General features: G+C 31.7%; 1 protein-coding gene across 2 annotated transcripts in view; it reads left to right on the top strand.

The window, feature by feature from the left end:
- The window catches only part of LOC148280767 (neurotrimin-like), a 253,317-nt gene that overhangs the window by 116,729 nt on the left and 119,913 nt on the right, over window positions 1-16,675 (top strand). For both annotated transcript variants that reach the window (XM_088227843.1, XM_088227842.1), the window contains exon 3: window positions 15,309-15,550. In XM_088227843.1, coding sequence (XP_088083969.1) covers window positions 15,309-15,550 — 242 coding nt within the window. The remainder of the gene's footprint in view (window positions 1-15,308; window positions 15,551-16,675) is intronic.

Below are 16,675 nucleotides of genomic sequence, written 5' to 3'. Positions count from 1 at the left end.
TATTTTATGTATTTGTTGTTAAAGCTACTATTTATTGTACATCGCGTAGTGCTCAAATAACAGTTTGCTTAATTATTTTACTTTTCGCTAAACCAGGATCCATTTTGGAAAAATAATAAAAGAATAAAGCTATTGAAAAATAATAAAAATAGTGCACTCAACGAACGTCTCTCTACTTAACTAATAATTATAATTGATTCTTAGGCTATGTCTTTCGTGCTACAAAAAAAAATTGCAAAGAATTTATTCAATGGTATAGAATATAAGATATGACAGAATTTTAATTATATACATATGTTCAGATCTAAATCTGTTGCAACAGAGTGCAAACATGTTTGGGAATGGAAGGTAAGGAAGATTTAAAGAACTCTCTAGGGAGGAAATTCAGCCTGTCTGCAAACATTTGCACATACTCAAAACCTTGATTACATATAAGGTAGTTTAATTACTTTTCATATTATATAATCGTTTGATCAGCATTTTTATATCTTACTCGATGAAGTAGACATTTCTCACCCACGAAAAAAAGGAAAAAAGTTTAGAGTGGACTGTATGGTTGCAGGGAAAGCAAGTTCACGAACCTGCTTTAATATTGGTGCATGACATGATGCTGGAACCTTCTGTTGAAGCTGGCGGTCATATTATGCTGGCCCAGTTTCTTGTGTTAGGAACAAGGGGTCTGAGTGGACGCTAACACATCACGGTTGTTGATACTTTGTTGGAAACACTTTATGTTTGATGTTAGTTTAGTACTAAATTTATTGTGGTTTTGACAGGCAGACACACACTTAATTATTGTTGTGTGAAGCTGCGGTAGGTAAATGGAAGGTTGATATAAATTTAGAGCAACATAGATATGAAGGATAAAATTAGAAAAAAGTGTCAGACAAGGTGACATATTATCGCCAAAGCTCTTTACGCCAGCCTTGGAATATGTATTTAAAAATCCAAATTGGGAAAATAAAGGTGTAAAGATTGATGGCATGTATTTAAGATATCTCAAATTCACAGGTGATATAGTGGTCGAAAGAAAAAACATGTATGAACCAGGCGAAATGAATCAAACCGGGAAATTAATATTTATGAAACAATGATTATGAGTTTGACAAGGAGAAACATTTTCAACAAGATAAATACATATATCAAGGAAATAAAGTCAAACTCGGTTAAGATAAGCAGACAGTGAACCAAGAAAAAAATAGCGAATTTTGGCTGCTTTGGCAATCTAATTAAAATATATTTTTAAAAATAAACAAGTCCTTTTATGCTTGAAAAGACCTTTTTATGAACTGTGCATATTGCCGGTGACTACATACGGACTAAAAACGATGTCTTTTACACTAAAAAAGTAGCCAGAAATTAAAATGCGCGCAATGATCCATAGAAAGACAAATACTTAAAAAGACCATTTTATGAACTGTGCATATTGCTGGTGACTACATACCAACTAAAAACCATGTCTGTACCACTGAAAAGTGGTTTAAAATTAAAATTCACGCAATGATCCATAGAAAGACAGATGCTCGCTCGTATGTCGAAAAGACAGAATAAGACATGAAGAAATAACGCGTTGAACCGGAGACATGAATATCATGAATCGTGCAGCGAAATTAAAAATGGCAGTGGGCAGGACACTTAGCGAGGCAAAATTATGGCAGAATAATAAAAAGGAGACCAACGGCAAAAAAATTGTTGGAAGGCCACAAAAAAGATGAGTCGATGACATTGCCTCTATAGCCGGTAAAACTTAGATGATAAAAAGGAGTGAGAGGAAAAAATGGAGACGTTTGGAAGAGGCCTTTATCCAGCAGTGGAAAGAACAAAGCTGAAGAAGAAGAAGATGAGTTTTTTTTAAATAAAAATATTGATACGCACAACACTATATTAAAACCTAAGGGCTCCCTGTTTGTTACCCGAATTACAAATTACTTTGGAAAGCGAACATTAAATTGCGTTGTTCCAAGATTGTTTAATAATCTCCTACAAACCATCATGACAATGAAAGATCTGCAAATGAAAAAAAAAGAGCTGAAGAAATATCTTTTAGATACTTTATAGTGCCCGTTTATAAATTTATTTGTAAAATATGAATAATATAAATGTAATATAAACCTGTCATAAAAAAAAAATGTGCCCCACCGAAAAGTCTTTTGACTTAGTGGGTAACAAATTCTTATATGTATTTTTTAATTTTTAAAAAACGCTGCTCTGCAACACTGAAACTGAAATGCGTCACGACTTGTTTTTTTGTAGATACAAAAATGAGTTTAATTGGTTAATTCAAAAATCCTGATTTTGAAGTTACCTGGTGGTAGTTATTATCGCGCGTGTGTTTCAAACTTATCACCCTTTGAATTATAATAATACATATGCGTGGTTTGTTTCATGTAATACATTATGCTGTAACATGGAGTAGTTTCCGAACAGCTTGGCAGTCGGGTAAGGGTAGCTGGCAGGGAAGTTCGTAGGTAGAGTAGGAAACCAGTCACGTGATTCAGTTCATGTTCGGTCACCTGTGTAATTAGCGATGGTTAGTTACAGCTAGCAAAACAAACGACAGAACACTGGAAACGAAATTTGCTCTCTGTTTGACTTGCCAATACATTAACACATTACAACAGAGATAAATAACTATTTAGAAAAGAGAATTAAGAAGTCTAGGCCTCCTCAGGGCTTATAGTCATAAGCCCTGAGGCATTGACTGGTAATACACTGCGTAACATTCACCATTCCGCCTATATTTGAACATCTATATTCCTTTGATTCTTCCAACCGTTGACATTTGTGAAGTTACAGAGCTGAAACCTTTATTGTTGCGGGTGAGATTCATTTAATTGAATTATTTCACTATACACTAGACAACGCCTGAGAATATTTTTTAATTTTAACACTTCTTCTTGAACCAGGTGGATTCATCAACAATTTTTTGAGTTTGTCCAAATAATTGTAGACAAGGACTGGATTTAACCCTCTAGGGAGCTGGTAATATTAATATATTACAACAGAAATGAAGAAAATTGTTTATAAATCCACCTGGTCTAAGAAGTATCATCATCTTCATCATTAGCATTCTATGTCTGCTCTCTAGTTGGAGCATATGGTATCCATTAAGAGCCTTCATGCATCTCTTTCGGCTGCCAACTCCTTTGCGTCCTCCCAAGTCACGTTCTCGTCCCAACGTTCTGACATAAACTACCAACAAACAGTCAGCAGTGGACGTCCAGGACATTGAGAACCTGATGCCTTGTAAGCGTGGTTGTGGCTTTCAGGAGGCATTCGCTGTATAAAACCTAGCCAACCGTATCGCTTCCGCTTGATGACAGTTGTCACCGGAGTTTACTGCATCCGTTCTTTTATTACTACATTCCTCACAAAGTTTAACCACAAAAAGATGTAAGTATGTGGGTGAAATAATTCAATCATATGAATCTCACCCGCAGCAATAAAGGTTTCAGCTCTCTTACTTCACAAATGTCAACAGATGGAAGACTCGAAGAAATGTTTAAATATATGCCGAATGGTGAATTTTACAAAGTGTGTAAAGTGGCCACCTTAACCAGCCAATGACAGTTCATAAGCCTTGTAAATGTCTGGACTTCCATATTCCATTATCTAAAGAGTTTTTTATCTCTGTTGTAATACGTTAATATTAACGGCTCCCTAGGGGGTTCAATCTAGTCCTTGTCTACAAAAATTTGGACAAACTCAAAACATTGTTTCCAATAAATAAATATATGTATATGCAAGTGTTCTGTTCATGAAACTGACGAAGCTTTGAAGTAGCTTACTTGAAAGTTTTATTAGCGAGCTGATTCAGTGAATTTGTACTTTCGGAATGATTAGAAAATAACTACCTTGATTTAAAAATATTAATAAACTTGTTTTATACTTAAAACAAGTTTCAAACGTTCCTTTGAAAAAACAATTTTCTATGGCTATGCTAGAGATTGCTTTTACGTAATGTTATTCTAGCAATAATTTAAAAAAATTCACATGCTGTAAAAATAGTATTAATTCCATAAAATCGAATCACTATCATCAATCCACTATTAAATAATGCAACCAATCCAATACAAATATTTCTAGTATAGTTTTCTCTATACTCATAATGTCTATAGCTAACCAACATGCATGAGAATGTAGGTAATATTAAAATCAAGTGTATTATAGAGAATCTAAAAATGCCATACGCGAATATGGAAGTTAAACTACCTGTAGGCAGAATGGTGAATACTACACAGAGTAAAGTTAACTCATTGGCGTGAAGAAGACCTAAGTCTAGATCTCTGATCTTGGAGTTCAAGTACTCTGTTAAGTTTGAAAATTTTGAGGTATGTTTACTTAAGGTACGGATACCATACGTGGTTGTACCCGTCAGACTTCATACTTAGTATGCTTGGCTACAGTTGTTAGATTTTTTTTTTTCTGATAGAATCGTGGTGTAACAATCACTTAAGACGTAAAGAAGAGTTTTTTTGATGTTCCTTATAACTAATTTAGACATAGACAGCTTAAACTGTTTTATTTTCCTGCTTCCAGAACCAGCCTACCAATGAAAATGCTAGTAAAAAGAGTAATGTTTTTACACAACCGTGTCTCTTCGGAAATCGAAATTTTTTGTGTTGCTGAAAAAAAGTTCATAGAAGATAGCTTTTACTCTTATTACTGAGTATTTTAATTTTACCATTTTATCACATTTAATTGTAAAGATATTTTTTTTCCTCTCGTATTATTTTCTTCTCGCCTTGAATGTATTTTATAATGAATAGTAACGTAATTAATATAAAATTTAAAAAAAATAGTGAATACATAACCAAGCCGGTGACAGGTCATGTACTCTGTTCTTCTTTATTCTAGCAAAATCACTGTTAAAAAAATATCTAAAAATATTAATATTAAATAAGACTAAAAGATTGAAAAAAATAAAGTTTATCACGTCTATCGTGTACTGAAGATTTTTTATAATTGCATAAAATAAATATCGGCTACTCTAAAAACACGGTTCGATAATGTTCGTTATAATTTTAATAAGCCTCGTTAAAAATAATGCAAGCAGACATCACCAATAATTTATCTACTTTTTGTTAATTTGCAACTCCCTATCCTTATTCATACGTTACAGTTCCCGTCGTCTTCTTATACCCACGAGCTGTGACGGGGGTGCGAAATAAACTTCCCTTGTCCAGTAAATGACCCGGATCTCTTTATGGTCTATCTGTCGCAGATTCCTCTCGAGGACGCACCTTTTAAGTGGACCCACCCTAAGCCGTATCACCATCCCTCAACACGGCTAACCCTTGGTAAAATAGAATCAACCCCGCATTAGGGGGGGTGGATTTATTATTTGCTTCTTAGACGATTTAGTTTTCGTTGATACTCTCAATTTATTACTTACTTTTGATTACATTTTTAACAGATTCGTTACAAGAAACAAACCGCAGTTTTAAGAGATCTACATTATTTAATTCCTTGACTTTGTTGAACTTAATAAAATTTATTTCTATCCCATCTACAAAATATATGGTTTTAACATTTAAAAAAAAAACATTTGTTTTTATTCATTCGTGCAAGTTAATATGAATATAATAAATTTAAACAAAAGTAATATGTTAATTTCAATTTATACAAAAATATTACAAAATATTTATCTTTTTATAGTTGTAGCATATAATGTTATAAAAAACAAAACAAACAAACCACTTCATCAATTCTCCGCATGGGTAGGCAAAGAGGATAAAATGCAATTTAACTCTGTATTTGCACAGAAAACTATATTTCTCTGCAATCATACATCTTATATACTGATGTCGACTATTTAAACTTTTGACATGACTATCTTCAAGTGTTTGCAGGATTTGGTAATCCAATATCTTTATCGCTCTTCCTCGTTTCCTGCATTGATTAACATCATATATCTTTTTAGCTGTTATTTCACGTCCCATTTGGTATTTATGCTCAAACCAACGCAGAACTCTTTTCTTGATTGTATGAATATCTTAAGCTTCTTACCATTTAAAGTTACTTCGAATCTCAAAATTATTACTTTTTAATAAAACTATATTTACAAAATTACAAATTAAAAATCAGTATTTTTTTTTAAACCTTATGATGAATCTCAAAAATTACTTTAATGCATTTTTTTGTGCAGCCTTGTTCAATTAAAAAAAAATCAAAAAAAATAATTTTCTTTGTTTGTAATTTTTTTTAAATACCAAATTAATAAATCATAATCATTTTTTTTTTCTGTATTTCTTTTAAAACGTTATGTCTATCAAATCATCGTTATAAGTAGAAAACTTCACAAATAAATAAAATTTAACTAAGCTTGTTCATTTAAAAAAAATGTTAAGGATTTTTTACAACTTATTTTTTCATATTGTGTTCACACTTCTGCTTTTATTAGTAAGTTCAATCAACAATAAGTTTGTGCGAATATTTGTAGACAGGCTGGATCTCCTCCCTAGGGAGTTATTTAGATCTAAATGTGTTTCATCAAAGATGGAAAACATTTTTTAAAAGATAATATGGAAGTCTAGGCATTATAAGTTCTGTAAATGCTTTAACAAATTAAAATCTAAATAAGTCTTTGCGTATGAGATCTAGCCTGTTTTAAAAAATATGGACACACTCTAAATATTGTGATGTAACGAATTGTGATTACTTTGCCGATATTGTGTTCGTTGTTTATTGATTGTAAACGATTTTAAATAAAATGTCGAGAAAAAATAAAATATATTTCAGATGGTTGGATTTTTCAATATTTTTTCATGCACGTTGATAATTTCGTATAGAATTGCAGTCATTTTCATAAAAGAACTACTGCGAGACGATCGAAATCCTAAGCACGAAAGATTATTTAAATAACTACGTCAATTTTATCAACCCTGTTGATAGACACAAAATTAAATTTAAAACATCGGCAAAGAGCCCGAATAAAAATGGCACTATAAACCAAAAAAAACTGAATGTGAAAGATGTGAACTTTACATCATAATGACCAAATAGAAAAAGGCGGTGAGGACCAGATATAATCAAAAAGAGATACATGAATTTGATTTTTACTAATCTCAGGGATCAATAACTTGGTTTTGTCTTTTATTCACAAATAATTGTATTTGTATCTATTGAGACACAAGTTCTAACTCCATGGTACTGAATTTTTGTTAGCTGGGGTAAATGATAATCTTACACAATAAAATCGATTAATTACACAAAACAAGAACATTATTCAAAGTTTACACGTAGTGCATCAGTATAAAAAGAAAAAAACAATGATAACCATTAATTTATTCACATGTAACAACCAACTCAAAAAATTGTTAAGGAGTTTCCAAATAAAATACAAATGATTGAAAACAAAATCAACAGAAAATTAAACTTCATCTTCAGTGCTTCAAACTTGTGTTTGTTTGTTTGTTTATGTTTTCTTCACATCTTAATGAAGCAACTGATTTATATATTTTTTGAATAAGGACAGCCGGAGAGGTGAGAAAGAAAATAGCATACTTAATTCTTATCCCAAATTTTAAAATAAAAGTATTTCAAAAATCAGCAACATTACTTGAAAATGAGTAGGTGGTAAAGTGTGATGTCTAAAAGAATTGATTTAAAACTATTTTTTTTAATTTAAACAATTGAATTACTTAAGCTGCAGTTAGTTTGGTTTGCTTTTCGTTTTGGTTTTGATGTAGAATTTTTTATTTTTAAACAGAATAACGATGTTACCTTGCCGTAGATTATTGGGCCATCGTATTTTTTCATAACAATAGTTGAAGGACTAGCAATTAACACAAGTTTAATTTAATCCCGAAAAAATATGTCATTTCATCAGCAAAATTATTGCTAAGCGAAAAAACAATTTATTACCTTGATGTAGTGTAGTTGTCAAGACGCTTGACTCACGCACGGAAGGCTCCGGGTTCGATTCCCGGTGAGAACACAAAAATTAAAATATAATTTTTCTCAAGCCTGGGTGTTCTGTGATGTAATTCACCACTGTAATTGGGCTTCCTGGCCTGTTGTTGTGCAAAAATAAATAATAATAATTTATCTCTAACACCATACCAACAAAGCCGCACGGTTAAAATCTAGTTTGAGCATATTACGGAATTTTAGTTTCTGATACAAATATAAAATTGAAACACGAAGTGATTTTTTATATCACCATAGGAGAGATATTAAAAAAATTCTCAGTATATAATACGAGGGTGGCGTACGACAGCTGAAAATAAATTCTGTAATTTTAATATTTCAAAAATCTTAATATAAAGAAGCGTCATGTTATTAAATAATATATTTCCTCTAAAAGGGAAATCCACATGCGTTTAATATTAAAACTACCTACTTCCCATCTGCGAAGGTTTTCTCATATTCCAAGAAAATGAAAAATAGCGTTTTTGTGTATTTTAATATTTTAAATATGAGCTACGTTTTAACATGACTTACAATTATAATATTTGTCATATGACCATAACCTCATTTGAATTTCCTAGCTAAGAATTAGGTATGTACCCTTGTTAGCTGGGCAAAGATTTCAACTAAATAATGTTGATATGATAAAATTGTAAATAAAAAAACATTGAGTCTCACATAATAAAAAAATCATAATTTTGCATAAAACGACACATTTTTGTTTTAAAAAAAGATGACGGTACCATTGGAATTGAAGTTATTTTTTTTTATTTTTATAAACCATTTACCCAATTGAAATTTTTAATTAAATTAATATTTATCATCATTTTTTTCTGGAAAAGATATAAAAAAATCGCTTTTCTGGGTATTAATACTGATACCTAAAAGAACCAGATTATGTGCAACAAATCTTTTCCTGATGCTTCTAAAAAAGTTGTGTCTTTTCTAGAGGATCGAGAAAGATGACAGCTTTGGAGTTCACATAATGAAAAATTGTAGCATGAAATGGTCAGAAACTGTTGGTGGATGCATGCTTTTTATAACTCTAGTCCGTACACGGTCAAAAAATATAGCGTTTATTCAACGTTTGTCAAAAGTAAAAAATACACGTAATCTTAGTTTCAAGAGTATACGCTTGAAGAAAATATTATTTTGTATATTGTGATTAGGTTTCATTACCAACATTGAAGTCAGAGAACGGACGCAGCAGCCTCTTTTTGCAATTTTTCGAGAGTGGGGCTATAGATTTGGCACAAACACGTGGTGCAAATGCTTAAAAATATCCTGAATTCAAGTTGCCTCTTCTTTACACCTGCGCCTGCAAGTTTCTTCCGCGCCATGATTTTTCGGCTTTTTTCGACAGAACTTTGGGTTGCAGAATTGACGTGAGATAGGACAAGAGTGCTTTCTGACGATAAGGATTCTTGAAATCGTCTGCATATGTTTCACTTAGAAGCGGAAGTGGAAATGAAAAAAGAAAAGGATTTTTCCTTTGTTGAACATTCTCTATCTTCTTTTCAGCAAATTCAGTGCCTAAATCAATTTGGTATTAAGCTCTTTTCAGCTAAGCGTGTCAGTATAAAGAGATCAATATTCAGCAGTTTTATTGTTAAGCTTTCAGTAATAAATGTAATTTCTGAAATCCTGAAATGAGATGAAAAGTTTTGCCTTTTAGTAGTAGTAGGCTTTTAGTTAAATATTATATTGAAAAGCAAACATATTTTGGCGATATGGTAGCTATCATACTTCAAAAATATATTTTTATGATTATTTTGATATAAATTAAGTGATTACGACGTTAGGGATCTCAAATAAGATTTGATCAGTCGTAAAATAATAAAGCAAACTTAAAAACTCATTAAAATATTATAACACAAATAAAAACCATTTAAAAAATGTGATTATAAAAGTGTGACAATTATTGAGTTAGATACAAATATCAATATTTCTTCAATTTTTCTATCTGTTGATTTTTGCAAAGTAACAGACGAAAGAATTTGAGCAATATTGAAATTAAGGCAGAGGCAGAATGGTTAAAATTACACAATGTGTAAGGTGGCCGTTCAAACCGGCAAAAAAAAGTTTTTTTTACGATTTACCCGAATTTATAATTTTGGGACCATTTTCTTTGAGTGGTTAAAAAATGGTGTTAGACTATGGAAAACAAGTTGTAGAGGAGAGTTCGAACCTCGGATTTCCTGACCCGGAGTTCATAACACTGCCTTTAAGACTCGGTAAATACCTTGTCTTAAATATTTATTCAGTCTTTATCTTTATTTATCAGAAAACCATTTATCATTAAAAAAAATTGAGTACAAGTTATTTTATCGGTCTGAAGAACAATTATGATTATTTATTTCTAGCCGGGTTCAGAACAATAATTTTCAAGTTATCTGCAACATTCTTGTTGGAGACTTTATAAGAAGTCTAGTTAGCACATTAAGATCGCAAAACGACCTCTTTCTTATTATTTACGTTGCACTTAATATGCCCAAGGAACTAACATTAAGATTACGCTGTGTTTTAATAATCGCACTTAAAATGCATTTTCTCCAGCTATATTTACTTTTAACCTCATTATACCAAACCGTAATATTCTTCTAAAACTTGTACGTTAGCGTATTAAATTTTAAAACAACGCTTTTAAGCAATCTCCCGTTTATTTTTTTACTGAAATGAATGCGTAAATTGGCCATTTTTAAATATTAAGTTATGTATGAACTACTGGCGGCTCCTGACCAAAACCCACGGCAGTGCATTTCTTTACATTCTGACAATTTGTACCTATAATAATTAAAATAATATTGTAACAATATTATAAGTCTGCTATGGAGAACGAGGAACGCTACATTTGCAATTGTTTTTATTTGTATACTATTTTATATGCATTGATGTTAATATACGCACATTTTACACAACTAAATACGTTATTATATTATGGCATTGCGCATGGTCAAAGTGATATCGCAAACTTTATGTTTAAAATCTGCGTATGCGTTGGTAATCCCCGGTGTTTTTTTTTTTGCACAACAGGCCAGGAGGCCCAATTACAGTTATGAGTTACATCACAAAACACCCAGACTTGAGAAAAATCACATTTATTTTTTTGTGTTCTCACCGGAAATCGAACCAGGAACCTTCTGTGTGTGGGTCAAGTGTCTTGACCACTACACCACGGAGGCCGATATGTGTATTGTCTTATTCTATTTAGTCACTTAATACTCAATACACAACTTAAACAAATACAAACTAATACCACTTTTGGACAAAGGGATTTTGACTATCATTTAATCAAAATCTACAACCTACTTCCACTATCTATAAAAACAATAACTTACGAAAAAATATTCAAAAAGTCTATAAAAAATGGAGAGTGGAGCTAGATAGAAGTTAAATAAATTATCTTTAAGTGCGTTTAATAATATGAATAATATATATGTACATAAATTCATTATAAACATAAATATGTAGTGTTCAAACTGCCTAAACACTTTGTTAATTATCTCAGTTTATTAAATTAGCCTTCTTTGTTTATTTGCAAATGTAATTAATTTTTATTAATATATTGTTACGTTTCCTAGGCACGGCTAACCCCAGTGAGGTCACATTGTTTTTATTATTAATTATGGTTTGTAAAAGAAAAAGTATGAATAAATAAATAAATATAATGTTGTACAAGTATAATGTTGCAATGAATCTTTCTTTCTTTGTATTAAATATGCTTTTTTAATAATAATTACTAATTGATGAATACATATTTTTATTTTTATTTATGCACATACCAATAAACCATCTCTGGTACGAACACCACGAATAAACTAAGTATGCTATTTAATTTATAAAATAAAAACAAAATCCTGGTAGTGTTTTCGACTCGACAACTTGACTTGCTTAATCCATGTCAGTGCTTTTGGTAAAACATATGGTATTCACTGAATCTCTTTATGCATCTGTCTGCAGTTAACTAACATATTGAGTCATAAGACAGTTTTGCGTCCCTTAGTTTAGACGTTAGCTACCGTCAAAGTATTAGACGAAGACTTCTAGGACCGCAAGAACAAGATGCCTTGAAAAACAGAAAAGCGTGTTTAAGACTTGCTATGTCCTTTGTCTTAATTTATTGATTTCATTTTCAAGTCGATAGTTACTTTAAGAAAATTTGGTTGAAGTATTGTGGATATAAGTCCACCTCGTAGTGTAGTGATTGACACTTTTGCCATCTACAATGCTCAAAGTCTAGTGTTTGATTAAGGATGGAGTCAATATGAGTTGTTTGTTAAAAATGTGGTTTCACACTACAGTTTTTCGTTTCACTTCATACGATACGCCTTATTTTGTACATGGATGAAATGCAATCGTGAACTATTTTTTAAATAATGCATATTTGATTCAACCAAACAAATTGTCATTAGTAACTTATTTGGCGTTGCAATAAGTTTTTAAATTTCAAAAATCATCGTTTAATAATTCACAACAATAAAACATTTTTGTTCATAAAAAAACCAATCAATCTCGTATCGTTTTGGGGTAAACTTTCTATTTCATTTGCCCTTTAATATGCTTCTCAATTTGTTTGAAACCTCTTTTGAAGGACAGTTTAATTGATGAAAGCCCTTTGTACTCGTATTACCCTTTTACCTTCTTCAAGAGGTTTTCTTCTTTTTTAATTAGGTGCACTAGAAATAACTTGCAAATATGCGATTTGTTATTTGTAAATTCAATAAATTTATTTTATCAATATATGACGAGTGATACTTTAATCCACAAATTTGGAATATCCGGTGACCGGTTTCATCGCTTTCGCGATATTTTCGAGACTGGTATCTTTATTAAGGAGTTCAATGTATTTTTACAAAACAGAGATAAAGATAGATAATACAAAATTATATGAAAGTAAATAAAATTAAGTTATTTTTATCTTAAGGATCATTATCTTAATTTGTTTGGGTTAACTAATGAGTTGATATAATGCTATTTTAATGAGTTTAAGTATTTTATTTTTAGTGCCCCATCCTTCGTGAGTGTGATTTTTGTCAATTATGATTTCTGAAAATCAAAGGGTAAAAAGTCATTAGTAAAAATATATTACAATGGGTAAAGTAATGAAGAATGCCCATTCTACGTCGGGTTTATTTTTTAATCTATTAATTTCGAGAACTTCTAGTTTGTCAAGTTTATGGCCTTTAGGTTTAATTTGAATAATTTTTACATACCAGTCTCGAAGATGTCGCGAAAGCGATGAAACCAGTCACTGGATATTCCAATTTTGTCGATTAAAGTTTCACTCGTCTTTTATTTATATAATAAATTACAATGAACTTCCATCAAGAATTTTTACTTCCAAACTTAAATTTAATAAACGTTAATAAATATAAGTATAAAACCACTTACCGACTTTTTATGTCTACCGGTTTCGAGACGTATCCGTCTCATCATCAGGACACTTACTACACAAACATGCAAATACTAAAATACGCTTTCACCTATATCATCACTGAAGTATACTCGGTTTATACGAAAAAATACATAAATTACATGCATATTTAAAGAGGATGCAATTGCTACCATGTCCGAACAAACATTAAAATTAGGTTAATTACATTTGGCGATACGTTGTAGAATGAGTGATGGAAAGGGGTTGGGAAGGAGGGGCTACGAGATTGAAAGTTACACAATTGGTTATTTTTAAATAAAAAAATGGGCTTTATTGATAATATATTTGATTTAAATTAATATGAAAATCAAACTTTGTTATTAATGTTACAAAATTTTTATTCTTCTACAAAAATACTACTACAGTTTCGGGAGAGCACTTTCCAATCGACATGTGATATAAAACTAATATAGGAAACACAGAATATTCTTCACAAAGTCATAGAATTTAAACAAAAAATAAACAAATTAATCAGTGAAACTTAGAGCTGGGGGTTTTTTTTCACTTATCTTAGGTGTTAGCATATCACTGTCTATTTATATCACTATCCATTTATATGCTAACACCTTAGATAAGTAGAAAAACCCCCCTGTTCTTAGTTTCACTGATTAATTTGTTTATTTTTTGTTTAAATTGTGCCAAAGACACTTATCAATATACTTTTCAGAAATGTTCTTACATTTGAGAATAAACAAAGAAGATTAATTTGATAAACAGAGATAATTAACAAAATATTCGGACTGTTTAAAAAACAAGGAATATTTGTTCATTTATATTATTAATAGTACAAAACGCACAATGAAAATAACGAAAACCTAACAAAAGCTGTGCACTGGTGGAGCAGTTGATTCAATATCGGTTTTAGCGAATGAGACAATCCATTTTACTTTTACCTAGCTCCACTATCCATTTTTGTATAGCCTTTTTAAACATTTTCTCGTTGCTAATTGTTTCAATAGATAGTGGAAGTAGGTTATTGATTTAAATAGAATTATACTCAAAATCCTTTTGTCCGAAATATATGAAATAGGTAAAAAAAAAAGTATTTTTAAAATTGATATAAAAATTGTGGAGAATTTACTTTCATTCGTTACTTTAAAAAATAAATTATGAGAAAACAGGTCCCTAGAAAAACGTGACATGTTTGGCATTGAGAGTTAAAAATTTACACTTATCGTGATGTATTAAGGGCGTGGCCAATACAATGACTGTTTTCGCGGGAATCCATCCGCATCTTAGTTGTATTTCCATATTAAATTTGCACAAACGTCAAAACTCTTCCTTAATCACCATCGTTCCTCTTTCCATACATAATGGTGCATAGGGCACTACATTGGTACACCAATTGCAATATTTTTGTAACACGAAGTTAAGATGATCATTTTTACGCTTCAGGTGCCAGTACAGGGACTATGAAATATTAAGTGTAAATTTTTTTTTACATAAATATTTCATGTCAACTATGCCGAAAATAAAACTCAAGATCTTTTGTTTGGTAGTCAAACGCGCTATCAACTGCATTTTAGCTAATAACACAAATAATATAATAAAACAAATATAAAAATTCACAAACATGTTTTTTTTTTTTCACTTAGATGAATATTTTTAATTTTCATAAATTTTACCGTTGGTGGTTTTAATATAATCTTGTATGGAGTGAACCGAGTGAACAATTATTTACGGTGGACCGTAAACTTAATTTTTTTTAAAAATTGTCGAAGACAAGCATCGGAGCCAGATGGTCCTCGCATTGCTTGAGGTATTTTTGATAAACGACCAACGAAAAACGTGTTTTTGTGCATCAGACAAAATACTTTACACGCGCGTGCTCGTTAGCTAACTCCTTCTCTTTTATATAGAAAAAAAAACACAATTCAAGTTTTCATTGGGATACTGGTTTCGTTTTTTTATTTGCATTTGATCATACACATATTGTATTTTATTCGAATTGTTTTTTTTTCAGTGTTCTCCGCGCAGCGGACCCAAGGCAAGCAACCTGAAGATGCTAGCGCTGAGGGCAAAGCTCCCGCGCCCCTCGACAACTCTCTCGGGGGTGTGGGCGTCACGGGGAGTGCGAGCGTTGGAACTTCCGGTGGTTCGAGATCGGGTCCATACTTCGACGTCAACGCCTCCAAGAACGTCACTGCCCTTCTGGGTAAAACTGCTTACCTTAACTGCAGGATCAAGAATCTGGGGAACAAAACGGTAAGATTAATATTCTGCTTCTACTATCATCACTATTGTCTGCATCCAGGCAGATGAAGAATAGAGTTCTGTGTTTAAAATAGGACAAGAATTCTGAGCGATTGTTTAAGACTCAATATCTAGGTACTCTCTGGTGAAAATCTTAAAAAAATTAAATGAGTGGAGATTAGTCCGCCTCATTGCGTAGCAGGTGACGCGTTCGCTCACCATGTTTAAGGATCAGGGTTTTTTTCTGGGAGGGTGAACATGAAGTATTGATTTTAAGGGTTTTTTTGAACGGCTTGGCGTACCAATGTAGTGACCGAAGTATAAAAAAATATGATGACTATCATTACACTATTTTGTAAGCATACAAGGTGGAATTTCGAATGTGTCTGTCTTGACATATATTCCTAGACTTTTCTTGGTTGTGGTTACTTTTTACATAAAAAAAACTTTTTCTGTAAAATCTGATCAATCAGTCTCTTTTAACAGTTCAATATTGCTATATATATTACTGTTTAGCTTCTACTATTAGTTTTTTTTTCTACGTAACCAAACTTTATTTTTGTTACCTTATTAATGAAAAAGTTGTTTGTATTTTTCGAAGGTCCTAATTCAGTCAGTACAAGGTGTTGACACTCTTTCTATTACTTTTCGCTCCTTATACTGCCGACAAGCTCAAGTTTATTCAGGCTATCATTATCTTTCCGCAACCATGTCGTCTATACTTTTCTTGAGCTTCGGATAGTTTTGATCGGGTCAATTAAGCATCTCGTTACCCTGCCCTCTTTTCCATTCCTGAACGCTGACCAACCCGAGTATGTGCAGAATGTTCCCTGTTTCCAATCTAGGTATATTTTGACGAAAGTGGAAAAAAATCACTTGAATGAATTACAAACAATTTTTTTTATTTAAAACCTCACCTCATGTCTGAAAATGGTTACTTTTAGGCTTGCCAGTAAGCATTTAGACTTTTAAATGTGTTAACTTAGAAAATTATGATAATTCAAAGATAAGTTTAATAATCCAGTGGCCAAGCTGCCACACGCCATTGCATCGGCGTCGGTTGACGTTCACATAACCTGGTCTTCTCAACACACCAAATATGTACAATTATATCACACACCAACACATTTCATTAAA

This window comes from Micrasema longulum, unplaced genomic scaffold (assembly GCF_059751315.1).
Source record: "Micrasema longulum isolate JH-2025_06_02 unplaced genomic scaffold, ASM5975131v1 h1tg000543l, whole genome shotgun sequence".
In the NCBI taxonomy this organism is placed as follows: Eukaryota; Metazoa; Arthropoda; class Insecta; order Trichoptera; family Brachycentridae; genus Micrasema; species Micrasema longulum.
The sequence above is the reverse complement of the archived record's forward strand: the minus strand, read 5'-3'. Positions and strand labels throughout refer to the sequence as shown.